This window comes from Piliocolobus tephrosceles, chromosome 4 (genome assembly GCF_002776525.5).
Source record: "Piliocolobus tephrosceles isolate RC106 chromosome 4, ASM277652v3, whole genome shotgun sequence".
Classification (NCBI taxonomy): domain Eukaryota; kingdom Metazoa; phylum Chordata; class Mammalia; order Primates; family Cercopithecidae; genus Piliocolobus; species Piliocolobus tephrosceles.
The window spans coordinates 90,573,463-90,592,715 of record NC_045437.1 but is presented as its reverse complement, the minus strand read 5'-3'; the positions used below and the strand labels follow the sequence as shown (position 1 = coordinate 90,592,715).

At 36.2% G+C, this 19,253-nt stretch overlaps 1 protein-coding gene across 18 annotated transcripts in view; it reads left to right on the top strand.

The window, feature by feature from the left end:
• FAM172A (family with sequence similarity 172 member A) overlaps positions 1-19,253 on the top strand; it is a 511,553-nt gene that overhangs the window by 404,061 nt on the left and 88,239 nt on the right. For 7 of the 18 annotated variants that reach the window (XM_026454283.1, XM_026454273.1, XM_026454278.1 and 4 more), the window contains one exon: positions 2,921-2,941. The exons of the other annotated variants lie outside the window; for them this stretch is intronic. In XM_026454283.1, the coding sequence (XP_026310068.1) occupies positions 2,921-2,941 (21 nt within the window). The remainder of the gene's footprint in view (positions 1-2,920; positions 2,942-19,253) is intronic. 18 annotated transcript variants of the gene reach the window in all.

Below are 19,253 nucleotides of genomic sequence, written 5' to 3'. Positions count from 1 at the left end.
TTTGAATCTTTGTAAATGGGCTTTGGGATCCTAGGCACAACTCCGTGGAATCTTAGGTTAACATCAATGTAAATGTTGAAGTTAAAACAGCTCTAAAAGGTCGTGAGAGAAATGTCATTATCCCTTTCTTAAAACCATCAATTTTGAGGGGATTTCATGGGCCAAGTGTTTTTACTTCACTAGCATTGATAAGGTATAACTAGCTCCTTGTATGTGACATAACCAGCCACTGTTTGTTGAAAATAAACATTAAAAAAATAAAACAAATTACCTGTTTTAAACTATTCTAAAGTTTTAGTTACAGGAGAAGTTACTGTTCCTATTTTTACAACTTCCTTTATGAAATGCTTTATAGAATCCAAAAACACAAGTTGCTTTTAGTGTCTTTGCTTTGGTGTCTATAAAAGACCCATTCAAAGCTAGAGGTAGGTGTTCCTAATGTGCACAACAGAATTTGACTGAAGTCATTTGAAGCTATTAGAGATAACCTTTCTCTACATGTCTTTTGGGAGAAAAACTGGTGCCAACAATACCGGTTAAGCTGTAATTAGTATAACTAACAACTAATATGAAAGAGCAGACTAGAGGTCACTCTTAAGAATTTAAAGGTATTAACAGGTTAAGGTTGTAGGGCATCCTATCTCCCAGCTTAGTCTGTGCCTTAGCTGGTGAGATTTGTTGAAGTCATCAGTGCCCTCTAACCTTGAGGTGTTGCTCTCTCAGAATTTGTTGGTCCCGTGCCAAGTTCCTCCTTCCTCTCTACTGAGATGACTTTGGGAATGGCAAATTCATTTTAAGGTTCTTGTCACAAATGACTACAGATTTTTAACCTCTAAATGTAAATGAAAGATTATGGTTTAATTTGCTTTAATATTCTTGTCCTGCCAACCTCAGACTACATTGAAATTGTCATTTTACTGCATTATAGAATATGATTTGTTGAGAACATTTAACATGTATTATAAGAGGAACGCTTAAAATCTAACTATTAAATCAGATGTTGTGTAACTGATTCTAATACATGCTGAAAATTCCAGTTTTTATGGGCTACTTCTTCAAATTTAATTGCCCACCAGTGGCTTTTGTTTATGTTTACAGTCAGTTCTAATGCAGTTAAAGGACAAGAATGTAACAGAGGAATAGCCTCGCTTCCATGAGGTGTAGTTAACCCCTTTCTTCTAGTGTCTGGCTTTGGCTTCCTCCTCTTATATGATACCAATACGTAAACAAGAGGAATGCCCCAGAACTTTAATCATTCTTTTTCTTTTCGCACTAAAGTAATATATGTACAGTTGTTTCTGTAGTTAGTTTCTACCTAGAAAAGCTAGAAAGTTTTTTTTTTTCTTTTAAAGCAGCAAGATAGCACTATTGAGAAAAAGTCAAAAGGAAACTTTTTCCCTTTCAACTTTGTTTTGCAGTCTTAATCTCAGGCTGTCATTATTATGATACACATTATAGATTTTTTTTAAGTACACATTATTTACTGTGCATAAAGTAAGTCGGCATAGGTCCCAATAGCTAAACAAAGTTTTAAGATGAGAAGGATCAAATCACACAACCCCAAAGAAAAGAATATTTTAAATTCAGATTATCTAGGTCACTGAACACACATTAAGGACACATTTAAATACTTTAAGAGCACAGACTTTAAATCCATAGTTCTTATTGAAGTACCCAAAGAAATAGTAACGATGTATTCTTCCCATGAATCCTCCACCTTCATGTTTTATACACACACCACTGGTGGCTCATAGGTAAACTATTTTTTATTTTAATAGTTATTTGTTTATTCTAATATGTATCAGAATAACACAAAACCCATTTAGTGGATGTTATTGTTTGGGACTAGGCAGATAGAGAAAGTGAGTTGAGATAAAGGAAATGCTAGGTATTTTAGTAGTGCTGGTAGTTTGTGCATATAGCAAAATACATAAAAGTGTTGCACAAATTAATAGGGAAACAATGCTCTATTGAAACATGAAATTCCCATAATTTTTCTTCTATCCAAGAACTCACAAGGTGCTTTTATCCCTTCATTTCTTCATATTACCTATTTATTGCGGTTTATTTAATTCATGTGTATACTTGGCAGTTTGATCTCTTGTTTCCAGAACAGGCCATCTTCTTTGGACTTTGGTCTTGGATTAGATGATGTCTAAGGCTCCTTCCTGTGCATTTTTAACTTCCTGCGGCAAGATTATTAGTCCTCAGCTAGTAAGTTCCTCAGCGTTGGGAACTACAGCTATATAACTTCATCTGAGCAGTACCTAGCATGATAACAAACCCAAATAATTATTAATATGTGTCCTTATTGATTGATTCACATGTTCTAATAACAAAATTAAACATGTTCCTATATGGCCATGTACTTGCCTCAAACTAACAAATATGTTAATTCATGCATCAATACTTTAAAACTTTTTTAAAATGGAACAGACTAATGCTACACTTAAAGTTCACACAGACACTAATCTTTTTTCATGCTAGGATTTCCTGAGCAATGACACCAAGCACAGTATTGGAAAGCCTTATTTTTTGCCCCTTCCATACTATCTTATGATTAACTATGAGAGTAAGACATCAAAGCTGAACTGACTTCAAAGCCTGTAACACTTACGGTTTCCAGCTATTACTGTAACCAGCCGCTTCACCCGGACAGCAATTCATCTTACAGAGCTGCCTCGCTAGGTTCCACCCCTCTGCTTCCTGGCTTCCCTCTTTACAAACCTATCAAATTAAAAACTACCCTTTCAATGAAACTTAAACCAGTTGAGAGAATTAGCCTGTTTCCTTAATCTTAAGATTATACTATTAAACTATATTTTTCATTTATTCACTGTTTTCAAAATTGTGCCTTTCACAACAAGGCTTTGGGATATGTTGACATTAAATATAATGTTTTTCAACCATTTTATTTCAGAAGCAGAATATACACGTGAAGGTGAGTATACACCTACCCACTTTAATTAGGCATCACGCAATGAAAAAGAAAACAATGAGTCTGGCACTTAATTTGACTTTTAACAAAGTAAAAATGAGGAAAACCAAAACACAGATTACTCATCATAAATGCCTGAAATATAATTACTTTTTAAGCAAGAGAAATAAAGTCTCATGGGTATAAAGTTTTCTTGCTCTGTGAAAGTTAATATATTAGCGTGCGAGCTTGTCTTAGACTTTTAGCCAACTCACTACCTTATCACAAGTTACTAACATCTTATGCAGACCAATTTCTTGGAAAACTGTAGAACTAGTATCAGTTGAAGATTTTCATTTTTTCTCTTAATGGTCCAGTTGAAATTTTTATATTATTGAATTATTTGGCACAGTTGGTGGTAAATGTTCAATACCACTGGGGGAAAGCATCTCTTGAGACTGAATAAATAGCATCTAGATCTTAAAGATATGGTACCGAAAGAACTCAGAGAAGGCTTAATGATTTAGCTGATCTTAACCCTGAACTATAGATGAGGTTCTAAATAGACATTATGACAGAGGCTTTGATTGTGGATTATGGAAACTAAAGAGGCTCAATATAATTATTGAATTGTTTTAAGAAATGGAATGGGTTGCATTGTAAACTGGCGAGCTTTCCATCTTTTGAAGCAGTCAAATGAAGGCTTAATAACCACTTTTCAAGAATTTGATGAAGGGAATTTTTACATTGGATAGATTAGAATAAAGCATCTTTAATATCTACTTCAATAATATCTACCTCAATTCTAGGGTTCTGTGTTTCTAAAATTAAAGGATATGAGGAAACAGAATTGAAGATTAAGCGATAGCTGTTGACTGCAGTCCAGTAATTAGATGGGTTTTGCAAAGAATTCATAAACGGGTATCCTGACAGGATTTGAAAAGGAAACGGCATGATGGCCTGAGTAGATAAGGGAAACAGCAAAATTGATGCACATCTCTTTTGGTGCTAAAGATTGGAAGAGGAGGAACCTACTCTGAAGTGCTCAGAAAAGTAAGCATAAAGAAAATGAGAAAAGAAGCTCAACAAATTTTCGGAGTGCTGAAATAGAAACCAAAGGATTTTCTATCTGTGTTACTTAAAGGAAGCAAACCAAACAGGTAGGAAAAATGAGATGCTAAAATTTTAGGTTTTGGAGATAGATAGTAGATGGATATTTGGGAATGTTCAGTTTGACTTAAGCAGTTTCTACAAGGAAATAATGTGATCACAGCAGCTTGTAAGCAAGAGAGCCTCGCACACATGTTTTAACAGGCAGATAAGAAAGGGAGAATCAGATAATCATCACCTTGAGATGTGGTGAAAAAGTGCATGGAAGATATAATAGTAAAAATAGAAGGAATATGCTGACTGGGAGTGGTAGAAATGTTATCTGTGGCAAATTTAATTGATTGTTCTCTCCAGTTCTGTTTTGAGGAGCATAATAATTGCAAAGGACTAAAAAAACACATGGTGAGTGCAAAAAGATGAGAATCACTAACCTATATGTGGCTTTGGGCCAGTTGAACTTCTCTGGATCTGTAATCTTTTAAATATTAGATGGTTAGGTAGATGGTTTCTATACTTTGCAGCTCTAAGATTCTTTTCTAATGCCTTAATTCAGACAGAATTAAATAAGCAATATATAGCCTAGGAGCGCAAACAGATCAAATGTTTCAGCTTGTAACAGCTGGTTTATTTTGGCCTACAGACCACAGCCATGGTAGAAAACTCAGGATAATTTTATGAAGGTTTTGACATTTTAAGGAATATAAAAGTTATGGAGAAATCTCCTGTGTGGGCAGGCAAGAAGTGAGGATGCTCAGTGATGCTGCGAAAATGAAGGAGTGCTAGAAAAAGTTAAGATGAGCCCCACCCATTGAGTTTAAAGAAATGATAGGATGTCTACAGAAGACATCCAAGAGAGAACTGTCAGTGTTGCCTAAAGAATGGAAATCAGGCGTCTGCATCAGAAGTGAATCAGTAGGTTTGATTTATTGGCAGTAAAGTGATAGGGAAATCTCATAAATAGATGGTTTCCAGTGAAATAGGAAGAGATACTACCAAAGAACCTTTAGAGAGATGAGAAAAAAGCTGGGAAACATTAAATAAATAAAGGTAGAAAAATAATTTAAATTACCATTTAGCCAAAAATCAGTAATTTGTTACGGTATGACTTCTCATTAAGAAACCACTCCTGGCCGGGTGCGGTGGCTCAAGCCTGTAATCCAGCACTTTGGGAGGCCGAGACGGGCGGATCACGAGGTCAGGAGATCGAGACCATCCTGGCTAACACGGTGAAACCCCGTCTCTACTAAAAAATACAAAAAACTAGCCAGGCGAGGTGGCGGGCGCCTGTAGTCCCAGCTACTCGGGAGGCTGAGGCAGGAGAACGGCGTGAAGCCGGGAGGCGGAGCTTGCAGTGAGCTGAGGTCCGGCCACTGCACTCTAGCCTGGGCCACAGAGCGAGACTCCGTCTCAAAAAAAAAAAAAAAGAAACCACTCCTTAGAAGTAAAATGGACAGACGTTGTTGTTGTTGCTGTTGTTGTTGTTGTTGTTGTTGTTGCTGTTGTTGTTGTTGTCGTCGTTGTCGGGACAATTAGATATTTTTCAGAAGTGTTAAGTCTTTCATTTCCTGGGAATAAATTATATATTAGGGCCTTACAAGTAACTGGGGATTATATATGACTGTTAATGTAGTTGCAGACATTACAGAGTCAACTTTAACATATATTAAATTATGATTTGTATGCCTTGATATATTTTTTTCTCCAAGTTCTGTTATTCTGAGTTTTGGATATAAAAAACTTCCTATCACTATTCTGAGCCATACTCTTTTTTGTTGTTGTTGTTGTTGAGACGGAGTCTCACTGTTGCCCAGGCTGGAATGCAGTGACACAATCTCGGCTCACTGCAAGCTCCGCCTCCCGGGTTCACACCATTCTCCTGCCTCAACCTCCCAAGTAGCTGGGACTACAGGCGCCCGCTACCATGCCCGACTAATTTTGTTTTGTATTTTTAGTAGAGACAGGGTTTCACCATATTAGCGAGGATAATCTCGATCTCCTGACCTTGTGATCCGCCTGCCTCAGCCTCCCAAAGTGCTGGGATTACAGGCGTGAGCCACCACACATACTCTATTTTGAAATAAGAATATTGGCCAGGAGTGGTGGCTCACACCTGTAATCCCAGCACCTGGGAGGCCGAGGTGGATGGATCACAAGCTCAGGAGTTCGAGACCAGCCTGACCAACATGGTGAAACCCCCATCTCTACTAAAAATACAAAACTTAGCCGAGCATGGTGATGCGCACCTGTAATCCCAGCTACCCAGGAGACTGAGGCAGGAGAATTGCTTGAACCCAGGAGGTGGAGATTGAAGTTAGCCGAGATCATGCCATTGCACTCCAGCCTGTGCCACAACCTGTGTGACAGCCTGAGACTCAGTCTCAAAAAAAAAAAAAAAAAAGAAAGAATATGAATTATACAGAAATGACCATTTATAGCAACATTAATATCAGTAATTTATGCCTATTCTTTTTTAAATGGTGCCTTAATCTATGAGTGAAATTCGTCTTATAAATACGACACATTAATAGAAAGTTAGGAACAAGTGCAGTTCTCTGAGTATGTTTTATATCATAGTTTATACTTTCCATACTCATCAGTGACATACTTTTTTCAGCTGTCATTAATCCATTTACCTCTGGTTATTGGAATGAAGAGAAATTACCAAAGAATTTTTCACAAGTGTAAATAAATTCCTCTGTGTATGTGTATTGTTGCACTTTTCTCTTTTCTATGTATATGACCCTTCCCATTTTCTATGTATAAGGCCCTTTTAAAGATTCCAAAGCCAATTCTTCCTTTACTTAAAAAAAAAAAAAGCAACTGTGGCAACAGTTCTGAATAGTTTGGCTGAACTCCAACTTTCTGGTTGTTTTGCCACACTTAGTTCCACATCGCTGAGTTGAGAAGGCAGAAGTGACACCGCTCTGTGCTGACCTATTGGTCATGACCACTCCTACCTCATTCTCAGCATTTTCATCCTAATCTACTTCCACACATAATGTACTTCTGCAGCAGTAAACGACGATGTAAAATCTAGAATCAATTAACCAATGCAGTAGCTCAGGATCCACTGGGATTTTTTTCTTTGTGTTATAATTTAAAGCATTTGCTCAGTAGATACCATCTCATCATATATTTCCCATGTGAAAAGAGAAATTAGAAAAAAAGTCTCCAAAATCTAAATTAAATATGTATAACAAAGTATTATCATAAATAGTATATATTTCTTTGATCTAAAGAATATACAATACTTCAGCCTTCATCAAGAAAAAAAAAATATGCCTCTGAATGGCTGATTATACTGTGCACATTGAATCAGAAAGTCAGAATCTTCTAAATAAATTGTTATTATGAAATAAAGCAGAACTTCAACTCTGAATTTATATAATTCATTCCATTGTAGATTTTTTTCAATTGAAAAATACATTTCTCAGCCATAAATTGTACTGAGTATGAACGGCAGAGTCATTTGAGCTTTATTGAAAATATAGGAGAACATCATGTTTCCTGTCCTTTTGTTAAACTTGGCATATTGATTTTTTTTTTTTTTTTTTTTTTTTTTTGCACAGCTTATAGTACAGAAATGTGATATACAGCTATGGCAAGACAAACTAACCACATGTGAATTTGTTAAGTACTGCTGGATTAGCAGAAATTGTCTGACTGTGCAAATAGCAAGATTTGACTTTTCCAGGAACTCTTTATGACTTGATCGATTAAAATAACAAGTTTTGATTTTATTGCTCAGAATAAATCATTAGTAAAACTCATTTTCTCTTGATCACTCATTTGTAGGATGTTTACATTCATTTTGCTTCTGTATTTCAAGCAAAGTAATAAATATGTAGAATTGAATCAAAAGTTCTAAGTCAAATATAGGAAGATAAAGATGTAATAAATGTTATCTCTTAACAGTAGTTTATAAATTTTGCTGAGAAGAATATTCTAGATTTTTATTTAAATTTGCCATTGCTGTTCTTTCTCATTCTCTTTAGTGTTCATGATTTTGTTCTCTTTAGACTCAAACGTAACAAGATTTATACTTGGCTAATACATCTTTCTGCATTTAAATATAGAACCTTGTAGAGGGTTTCTGAAGTAGGACTAGTTTGCTCTTCTCTTCACCGTATTAAACCTCCTTCTTAAATACATCTATTATATAGTTTACCTTGCCCAGCTTGAAAGAGTAGAGATGGAGAAAGGATGAGCTATCACTCAGCAGAGAGGGTTCCCATGGTTTCTTAGAAATGCTAAGGTGTTACCTATCATGTTTATAAAGTTCTCTGAAGCAGATAAGCCATTGTGTGATTTTCTGCAAAACAAAACTGACAGTCTGTCTAAAGCTAGAAAGTGTCCATAATATTAGGTACACGTGATAATATTGTCACCTGCCTTTTGTGAAAATACTTTCTTTAAAAAATCTGTGTCTCTAAATGTAAATTTCTTTTCTAACAAGCATTTTTTTTTTTTTTTCAAAATTTTCTCTACATGTTCTCATTTCTTTTAAAGAAGTGGACATCTTAGGAAATTGCATGCCAAATTTATTAGGAACAAGTCTTTCAAAATTATCTGGTAAAAGCATAAAGCATGAGTTGTTTCCCTAATAAAAAAAAAAGTCAGGGGGGAAGGATCACTGCAAAGAAGAAAGTGCCACTGGTTTGTGTTAGGTGACACTGTGCCCTGCTTGTCTAATTTGATTACACAGAGCCCCTGAAGCCTCAGGCAAAGCTGATTTTAGCTATAATCAGCTTCTTAACCTTTTGAGAACTAACGTAAACACTACCTACCAGTGGTTAATTATGGTGCTCTGCTACATGCTACAAAGTGCAAAGGTAAAAGTGTAGAACTACAGTAACACATGTTATGACAAAAAATTTAACAAGATGACTTAAGGGGACTGCATCAGAATGCAGTTGTGTATTTGTAATAAATTTTAAAAATTAATAAAGAGACTTAAAGGTGCTTTAAAAAATTTAGCTATAGTTTTTGCTTAAGTTCTATCCGTAAGTGCTAAATACTCACTACTTTTTCCTGTTTGCTGTCCTCACATTTGTACTTTTCTCTGAAATCCTCTTTTGATTATATATACATTTTAGAAATACAAGTGTATTTATAGATTTCTTTCACAAAATTTATTGTAATGTACATATAAGTAGAGTAAAATCCTCTTGTTTCACTTTTATAGATAGTAAAAGTTAATTAAGGGAGGAATGAATTTCTTTATAATTAAATGGAATATTGTGGTTATACAGGCAAGAACCTAAATTTTTTATTTAAAACAGGAATTCTTGATGCAGGAATCTGATGTGCCATATGAGAAATTAATATGTAAGATGATTTTACTGTCTATAGTTGGTGTAACTCTGGTGCGGTGATATGACTAATGGAGTAAAGAACCATAAAGATTGAATAATGTACTTATCAAGACTAGATCTTCAAAGTCATATTTATTGGGAAAACTCCAATAGGAATATTCTCCTGAGTAAGAGTTGCAGGTGACCAGGAGACTATACGGAGCCATAAGCCGCAGCCCTTATTGGTGGGTCTCAGTACCAGCAATTTTACCTGAAATTTCATGCCTTGTGAAAATTCTGAAGGGTAGAGTCTTAATGCTCTCCAGTGACACACATTAGAAACAGTCACCCTGTGTAGAATTAACTTAAAATGAGGGGAAGGAGAAGGTTCAAACTAAAAGTCATCTATAATTTTTTTAATCTAACGTCACTTTCTAATAAGTAATGTGAATATGTGATTATGCAGTGTAGTTCGTCTGTGCTTACAGTGAGCTTAAAACTTGCATGTAAAGAAATGGATTTGTAGAGGGGAACCTTTCAGAGTTTCTGAAGTGTTGGGAAGCATGAGCTTGCACCTGGTAGCACCACCAGCCCATTTGGCCAGACCTGGTCATGTGGCAAATAAAGCTGACCTTGTTAATAAATAACTTAAACTAATTAACATAAATGCCACCTAAAAGGAGTTCAGATGCATTTAGTAGCCACATATAATACTATGGGATAAATGAAGCCAGATATCAAATAACTGGACATCTTTAGCCCCTTGCAGAAATGTTTTTAACGAATTGTATTTATGTTTTGTAATCAGCTTGTTAAAAGAAAATTATGTGAAACTGCATGTTACAGATGTTACAGATATCTTTTAGGCAAAGTGCTTTTTATTTTGTGGCACATATTACAAAAAATATATTTTTCCAGCATCCTGGAATGGTTGCAGGGAACTGCTAAAGGCTGGAGGCCACAGGCACAGGGCTTTAGCTGCCCTAGTCCTATTGCCACTGAGGGCTGAGGATTACTATCTCCGCACCCCTGTAAACCATTCAGGGCTCGCTATTTTAAAGAAAGTAGTTCCCTATATTTCATGAGGTCCTTTCTTAGGAGAACCCACAGGAGAAATCTTCCTTAGAATTCAGTGCTTCACCAGTTGTTTATTTTTATCTTATGACAATGAAAATTTTATAGTATGTTTTTCCAGTGAGAGTGTAGATATATCTTCAATATACTGATTCCCTTTCTTTGGGGCATATACCTAGCAGTGGGTTTGCTAAATCATATGGTAGCTCTATTTTTAGTGTTTTGGGAACCTCCACAGTGATTGTACTATTTTACATTCCCACCAACAACGTACAAGGGTTTTCCTTTCTCCATATCCTTGCCAAAATTTGTTATTGTCTGTCTTTTGGATATAAACCATTTTAACTGGAGTAAGATACCTCATTGTAGTTTTGGTTTGCATTTCTCTGATGATTAGTGATGTTGAACATTTTTTCATGTACCTGTTGGCCATCTGTATGTCTTCTTTTGTGAAATGTCTATTCAGATCTTTTGCACATTTTTAAATTGGATTATTAGATTTTTTTTTCCTTTTGAGTTGTTTGAGCTCCTTATATGTTCTGTTTATTAATCTCTTGTCAGATGGGCAGTTTGCAGATATTTTCTCCCATTCTGGGCATTGTCACTTTGTTGATTGTTTTCTTATCTGTGCAGTATCTTTTAAACTTGATCTGATACCATTTGTCCATTTTTGCTTTGATTGCCTGAATTTTTGAGTTATTACTCAAGAAATATTTTCCTAGTTAAATGTCCCAGAGAGTTTCCCCAATGTTTTCTTTTTGTAGGCTCATATTTTTGGGTCTTAGATTTAAATATTTAATCCATTTTGATTTGATTTTTGTATATGGTGACAGCTAAGGGTCTAGTTTCATTCTTCTGCATGTGGACTTCCCAGTTTTCCCAGCACCATTTATTAAGGAGACTGTCCTTTTCCCAGTGTATGTTCTTGGCACCTTTGTTGAAAATGAGTTCAATGTAGATGTATGGGTTTATTTCTGGGTTCTCTACCCTGTTCCATTGGTCTACGTGTCTGTTTTTATGCCAGTACCATGTTGTTTTGGTTACTATAGCTCTGTAGTATAATTTGAAGTCAGGTAATGTGATTCCTTCAGTTTGGTTTTTTTGCTTGGGATGGCTTTGGCTATTCTGTGTCTTTTGTGGTTCAATATAAATTTTAGGATTATTTCCTCTATTTCTTGAGTGGAATTCTTTTCTTAATTTCAATTTTGAATTGTTTATTGCTAGTTTGAGAATTAAAATTGATTTTTGCATATTGATTCTGTATTTGTGACCTAGCTAAAACTTGTTTATTCATTTTAGATTTATTTTAATATAATATTTAGGATTTTCTACATACAGGACCATGCCAACTATGAGTAAAAACCATGTATATCTTCCTTCCTAATATATATGCCCTTAAGTTCTTTTCTTGCCTTACTGTACTGGCTGCAACCTCATGTACAATATTGAATAGGAGTAATGAGAGCAACTGTAGATTCTGATCATTTGCCTTGAGGATCTTTGTTGTTGCTTCTGGTCTTTCATTTTCTTCTGTTTTTAGAAACTTGACTTAATCTGCAGACTCTGTCCCCTCTTCAAAATGTAGATGTTGATAGTTCGGTGGGTTGTTTTTGTTTGTTTGTTTGCTTTCAATTTTAATTTTATTTTAGGCCAGCTCCTAGATAATGACTTCTTTGCCTACATAGCTTAATGGTCAGAGTTTTCGTTCAATCACCCGAAGCTAGTAAGGCTCTGTGGGTGGATCCATGTTTGAGTTACAGGGTGTAGTCAAAGTTGCCAAGTCTGCCCTAGCTTTCCTTCTCTACCAGGCTATCCTGGGACTTCTGTCCCAGCGCTCATCCTCTCCGTCAGCTAGGAATGTGCGGGAGTTCATCTAGTCTCTCAGCTGCTCACTCATTTCCAGGATCTCCCTATTGAATTTCTAGCTAATCTACTGGTCTACCACTCGCCCCAAGCAAGACCACAACCTCAGACTAGCAAGGCCGAGGTTTTTGTGGTTGGTTTTCCACCGAATTTGCTTTACTTGAGGATAATATGATTGGGCATGGGTTTCTCTCCTTCTACTGTAAATATCAGCCCCTTCTAGCAGGGAAGCTGCAGGTTTTCACAGCCAGTCATGCTCTGGAAGCACTGCTCTGCTACCAAGCTACTCACCACAGATTGCCACTGACCTTACCTGTAACACAGCAGATTTCCTTGAATAAACATTTCTCAGTTAGTTTTTTTGCTTTTGGTTGATTTCTGGAGTGCTGAAATGGTTGTACTTGACAATTTTGCCACCTTTTTAGTTGTTCAGGGGAAGAGGATTTGCCAACTTCTTCACTTGCCATCTTCGGAAGTCCTGTCTGGGTTCATTTTTGTACATCCCCAAACCCTTTATGGAACAAGATGAAACAGCAAACAAATAAGATAAAATAGAAAAGTAACTGAGAGTAAAGGAAACATAAAAATAGGAAAATAAATTTTTTATGGAATAATTTTTAACTCTTACGACAGATGTTCCCAGTGTGTGTAGGAATAGAAGTTCTCCTCATATTACAATAGAGGTTTACCCCATCAGAAATTTTTTTTAAAAAATTCAAATTACCCTTGGCAACTTGTCATTGAGATGTGAAATTGGGCGGGGGGAGATATGTATGTGACCCCCCCCCCCAAAAAAATAGAACCAGTTGGATCAAAATGCTACCCTAGGATCCTTTTTGTTTCATTTTATTTTGTTTTCTCCCAAAGGTCAGATCCCAAAATTTGTACAACTTTAGGCTGTAGGAATGCTTTCAAAAATGTGCGGTGGTAAAACTGCCAGATTGAAGGTTTCTTAAGTGCTACTGTCCAAAATCACCAGGCATGCTTGAAACTAGTAATTCTTGTCAGAATATACACTCTCAGTGTGTGACTTTTATCTGCAGGTGGCAGAGCATATGTTTTAGCACCAAAAAGTGTAAGGTGGCAGAGGGAGGATATTTAATGTGTTGTAACCTATTTTTATTTTTATTTTTTTTTTCTTATAGCTGCTTAGTTCAGGTCAAAAGCAGACTAACTAAAATGTTTGCAGATCTTAAGGGCTATATTTAAATTAAGGGAAAAAATATTCCAAATAAAGTTGTGTCATTTGTTTTTATTTAACATGTGAATCAAAGTTATTGAACCAGTATTTTCCCATAAAAGAAAAATACATTGGTACCTTATGCAACTGAACTGTAGGGAGGGGGCTCGTCTCTTTAAATACCTTTTCTGGTTAAATTCTAGTTACCCTTTAAATACTACAGTCACCTTTATTTTTATTCCGTATTATAACAATCAATTTTTCTAATTTAGGAAATAGGTATGTGTGTGTGGCTAGCAATTACATATGGTTAGCAAATATCGCTTAGTATTTTCTGACTGATGTAGCTCTTTCTACATGATTCAGTCATCATTTTGTGCGCTAATCATAATCAGACTTTAGCAGAAGGGCAGGAGTAGGAAATTCAAACTCCAACTGATTGGTGACATGGAGGAATGCAAGCCCAGTGTTGTCAGATTTCCCGGTTTTCCCAAAGAAGTCAAAAGTCTGAATATTTATTTCAGATTTCTATAATTTTAACTGTTGCAACTAACTAAAAATTTTTAAACTATTAAAGAGGTCAAATAAAATGGCAGCCATTTATTTCAGGCCCATAGACTACCAGTTTGCCTGTTCTGATGACACCCTCTGGCTGATCTCTTATTGTGTAACTCTTGCTCGTTAAAGAATGCATAATATGCTCCTGAAATGGTTGTCTTTACTGTGTTACCATAAAGTTCTGAGGTAATGTGTTTTATTGGAAAATGCACTGAACTAGACATCCAACAACCTTGATTCTGAAGCTAAAAATATTTCTTAAGCCTCTCCTGTATTAACTAGGCCCTGGTATAAGCACTTGTATGTATTAACTCATTTAATTATAGCTTTAGTTTTGCTTCTTAAAAGTTTTATACTGTGAAGTCAATCATTTAACTTCTATGGGTCTGTTTCATCACTTGAAAAATTATAGGATTGGAAATACATATATATGTGTATGTATACATATATGAGGTTAGATTCAATGGAACAAAAATAGTCGACTAGACTATGGTTTTAATTTCTATGAATTTATAGCACCTTATTCTATGTAACACAATAAAAGTATATATAATCTGCAATTTATTTTCTTTTCTTTTTCGAGACGGAGTCTTGCCCCGTCACCCAGGCTGGAGTGCAATGGCACAATCTTGACTCACTGCAACCTCTGCCTCCCGGATTGAAGTGATTCTCCTGCCTCAGCTTCCCAAGTAGCTAGGATTACAGGCACGCACTTCCATGCCCAGCTAATTTTTATATTTTTAGTAGAGACGGGGTTTCACCATGTTGGCCAGGCCGGTCTCGAACTCCTGACCTCGTGATCCACCCACCTCAGCCTCCCAAAGTGCTGGGATTACAGGCGTCAGCCACCATGCCCAGCCCTCTGCAATTTATTTTCTTTAACCAATATCGTACTATGAAGATTTAAATTAAGTTGAGAAAGAATTTTAGTATCTACCAACCATGGGGTAAAAAAATCCTGGACCCTGTCCCGGAGGACCTTATGATTTCATTGAGGCAATGTAGCATGGAGATAAAATGCATTGCTCCTCAGCTTTATTGGGCCATAATTGACAAATAAAAATTGTAAAAATTCAAGGTATACAACATGATGATTGACATGTGTATACCTTGTGAAATGATTACTACAATCAGTCCATGTTAATTCCATTACATAGTTACCATTTGTGTGTGTGGTGGGGTGGGGGTGGGTGGTAGGAACACTTACCATCTACTTTCTTAGCAAACTTCAAATATATAATACAGTATTTTACTACATTCACCATGGTGTACATTAGATCCCCAGAACTAATAAATCTTATACCTGAAACTTTATATCCTTTAAATTTAAATTTCACATTAGAGCAGAAAATAGGTACCCAGATGAGACAGGGTTACATGCAAGTGCTTTAACTATTCCAAGGCTAACGGAATAAATGTATATATGTGTGTGTGGTAGTGTTTATGGAAGACAGGACTTGGAAAAAAGAAGATGAATTGGAAGGTGCAGAGCAGGGGTCCCCAACCCAGAGGCCATGGACCAGTACTGGTCCCTGGCCTGTTAGGAACTAGGTCACACAGCAGGAGGTGAACAGTGAGCAGTGAGCCAGCATTACCGCCTGAGCTCCGCCTCCCGTCAGATCAGCAGAGGCATTAGATTCTCATAGGAGCCAAATCCTGCTGTGAACTCCACATGCGAAGGATCTAGGTTGAGCTTCTTATGAGAATCTAATGCATGATGATCTGAGGTGGAACAGTTTCATCCTGAAACCATCCCCCACTCCCCATGTGTGGAAAAATTGTCTTCCACAAAACCAGTCCCTGATGCCAAAAAGGTTGGGGACTGCTGATGTAGGGGACCCTTCAAGGTGAAACAATAACTCAAAGTCAGACACGAGACTGTTATCATAGCAAAGAAATAGAAAACATGTCACCTTCCTAGAGCTTATAGTATAGTGAGGAATTTTACAGAAAAGTCAAGATAATTATAGTGCCTTTTTAAAACTTTTATGAAGGTGGATGACTATAATTTTAAAAATGTATCCCAATATGACTCTTGTGACTTTGGCATTAAATTCAAATTCATGAGGTGCAGTTGTTACATTATTTTTGTTTGTAGCTCTCAAATGATTCAGAGGAAAAAAAAATACATGTACAGGGAATGAAAGAGATGAAACAAATGTGGCAAAATGTTAACAATTATTGAATCTATAGGAAAGGCATATGGGCATTCATAGCACTACTAAAATTCTTATCCATTTGAACATTTTTACAATAAAAATTGAGAAAAAGAGTAAATGGGTAGAGAAGATATTAAAGTAAAAGTCTTCCAAATAATTAAAAGATCAACAAAGAAATTTAGAAAATACTGGCCGAGCGTGGTGGCTCATGCCTGTAATCCCAGCACTTTGGGAGGCCAAGGCGGGTGGATCACCTGAGGTCAAGAGTGCAAGACCAGCCTGGCCAACATAGCAAAACCCCTTCTCTACTAAAAATACAAAAATTAGCCAGGTGTGGAGGCGGACATCTGTAATTCCAGCTATTTGGGAGGCCGAGGCAGGAGAATTTCTCGAACCCAGGAGGCAAAGGTTGCAGTGAGCCGAAATCACACCATTGCACTCTAGCCTGGGTGACAGTGTGAGACTCCGTCTCAAAAAAAAAGGAAAATAACAAAAACATTTTAGTGTAGCTAGATTACTAACCAGAGAAATGAGAAATTTATACCCTTAAATACTTACTTTAATAGAATAAATGCTAAAAAATAATGCATTTTTAAAATAAAAAAATTGAGTGTAGTATTAAAAATTAAGTGTAACATAATGATTATAGTACAAATACGTAATTAGATGCCTTATGAATATTTGGTAAACTTACTTCATTCCAGACTTCCCCAATCTTTGCAAGTAGATCTTACATTGTATTATGTAGGCGAGAAAACCTGGCTGCTTTTGGACGTCATGAAAAGTAAATACAAAAGAGTAAATCCTTTATTTTTTGCCAATGTAATCCTTACGTTTCAGTAAAATTTTGTTGACAACACTTCTAAAGCAAAACAAAGTTGTTCAGCCTCCCAATGAATTCTGGGCAAAGAAAGTTTATTTTCCCATTTTTCCTTGTCTTGTTTTGCCAGAATTATAAATGCTGTATAGACTTATGAGAATATTCATAACTATCCAGATGATTAATTTCCCACTTCGATGAGGCACAGCCTAATCAAACACAAGTAGATATATTATGAGTTTTAAAAAAAGCTCTTATGATCATATCCAGTGTTTAATTTCAGTAGAAATTGGTTTCATTAGTGTCTTTCTTTACTGGAATCATAACATATAAAGTGAAAAAGAATCCTGGCCACTTTTTTGTTTTGTTTTTTTTTTTAACAAAATCTTGTACTGTTGCCAGGCTAGAGTGCAGTGCCACAATCCCAGCTCACCGCAATATCCCCCTCCCAGTTTCAACCAATTCCCCTGCCTCAGCCTCCCAAGTAGCTGGGACTACAGGTATGAGCTACCACGCCTGGCTAATTTTTTGTATTTTAGTAGATGGGATTTCACCATGTTGGCCAGGATGATCTCGATCTCCTGACCTCGTGATCCACCAGCCTCAGCCGCCCGAAGTGCTGGATTAGAGACGTGAGCCACCGCACCCGGCCTCCTGGCCACAGTTTTTATTGAAATACACGTAACATGAAATTCACCATTATAGCCATTTAAAGGAGCACAGTTCAGTAATTTCCAGCGTATTCACAGTGTTGTAGCCATCACCACTGTTTAATTCTGGAACATTTTCACCACTCCAAAAAGAAACTTTAGACCCATAAAGCAATCACTCACCATTCTCTCCTCCTTTCAGCCCCTGGCAACCACTAATTTGCTTCAGTGATTCTGTGCATTTGCTATTCTGAATATTTCATATAAATTGAATCATAGAGTATGTGGCTTTTTGTGGCTAGCTTCTTTCATTTAGCAGAGGCTTCTCAAGACTGAACCATATTGTAGTATGTATCAATTCTTCATTACTTTTTATTGCCAAATAATATTCTATTGTATAGATACACCACATTTAGTTTACTCATTCATCAAATGAAAGACATTTGGCTTGTTTTCACTTTTTGGCTACTATGAATCATGCTCCTATGAACATTCATGTATAAGGGTTTGTTTGAACATCTGTTTTTAATTTTGTGGGTTCTATACCTATAAGTGGAATTGCTGGGTCATATGATAATTTTCTGTTTAAATTCTTGAGGAATTATCAATCCGTTTTTCTAGCCATATTTTTAATGTAAGGTTAAAAGGCCAGTTTATGGAAAAAGGATATTATATGTTGAGAACTTCCAATCCCCAAACCCCCAGTTAAAAATTTAGCAAGTAATCTCAAATACAGTGTTATTTGAGTTCGAATTTCTCCTTTGGCATTACTAATCATTGCTCTGCAAGCTTAATTGAGTTTTCAGTGAAGGGCATTTACTCTATGCTCTCTGACCAATAGTTGCTTAATTGAAGTGTATGTGGAGGACTGGTAACCAGAATTTGAGCTTTTGAATACACATATACAATCTTTATACATGTATATATACACACACATTTTTTTTCAATTTTTGTCTTCAGTTGAAGAGGACAAATGCTTTACCCTTACAATTTAGAAGCATAATATCAGGAAGTTTCAGACCTTAGTCTGATGTGCCTCTTAAAATAGTTATAAATTAGGGAGGTGTCTTCCAACTTCTCAATAACTATGTTTTAAAATTGCCAGTGTGTCCCTGAAAAAAGATCAACAAATCTCCGTTAGAATCTGTGCCAAAATATTTCTCAAGAACTGCTAGCCCTCTATATTTAAAACGTTTGCACCATTAAAATTTTAGGAAGTTTGAGAATTTCTTAAGACATAAAAATATTGGACCTTTTAAAATACTAAATGGATTACATATATGTCTTGAGATTTTGGCCTATGGTTAACTTTCCCCATGGAGCTGAAATATTTTGTGCTTGGAATTAAGCCAAATCTCCCACTTGCATGCATTTAACTTATGTTGTATGCATCCAAGTCCTGGCATTTGAATGGTCTTTTTTCTTTATCTGAATACTTTCTAACTTGAGGGAAAATGATACTTTCCTTTCAAAACTTGCTTCTCTCCTCTCCTTCCCCTCTTCACCCAAAGCAGATGTCTTTATACTATGTACCTACAGTCCTGTGAGGAAAGCAGGCACCTTGATATTTTCCAACACAAGAGGATTGATTGCCCTTAAATACCCCCAAGGCCTGAGGGATTTATGGA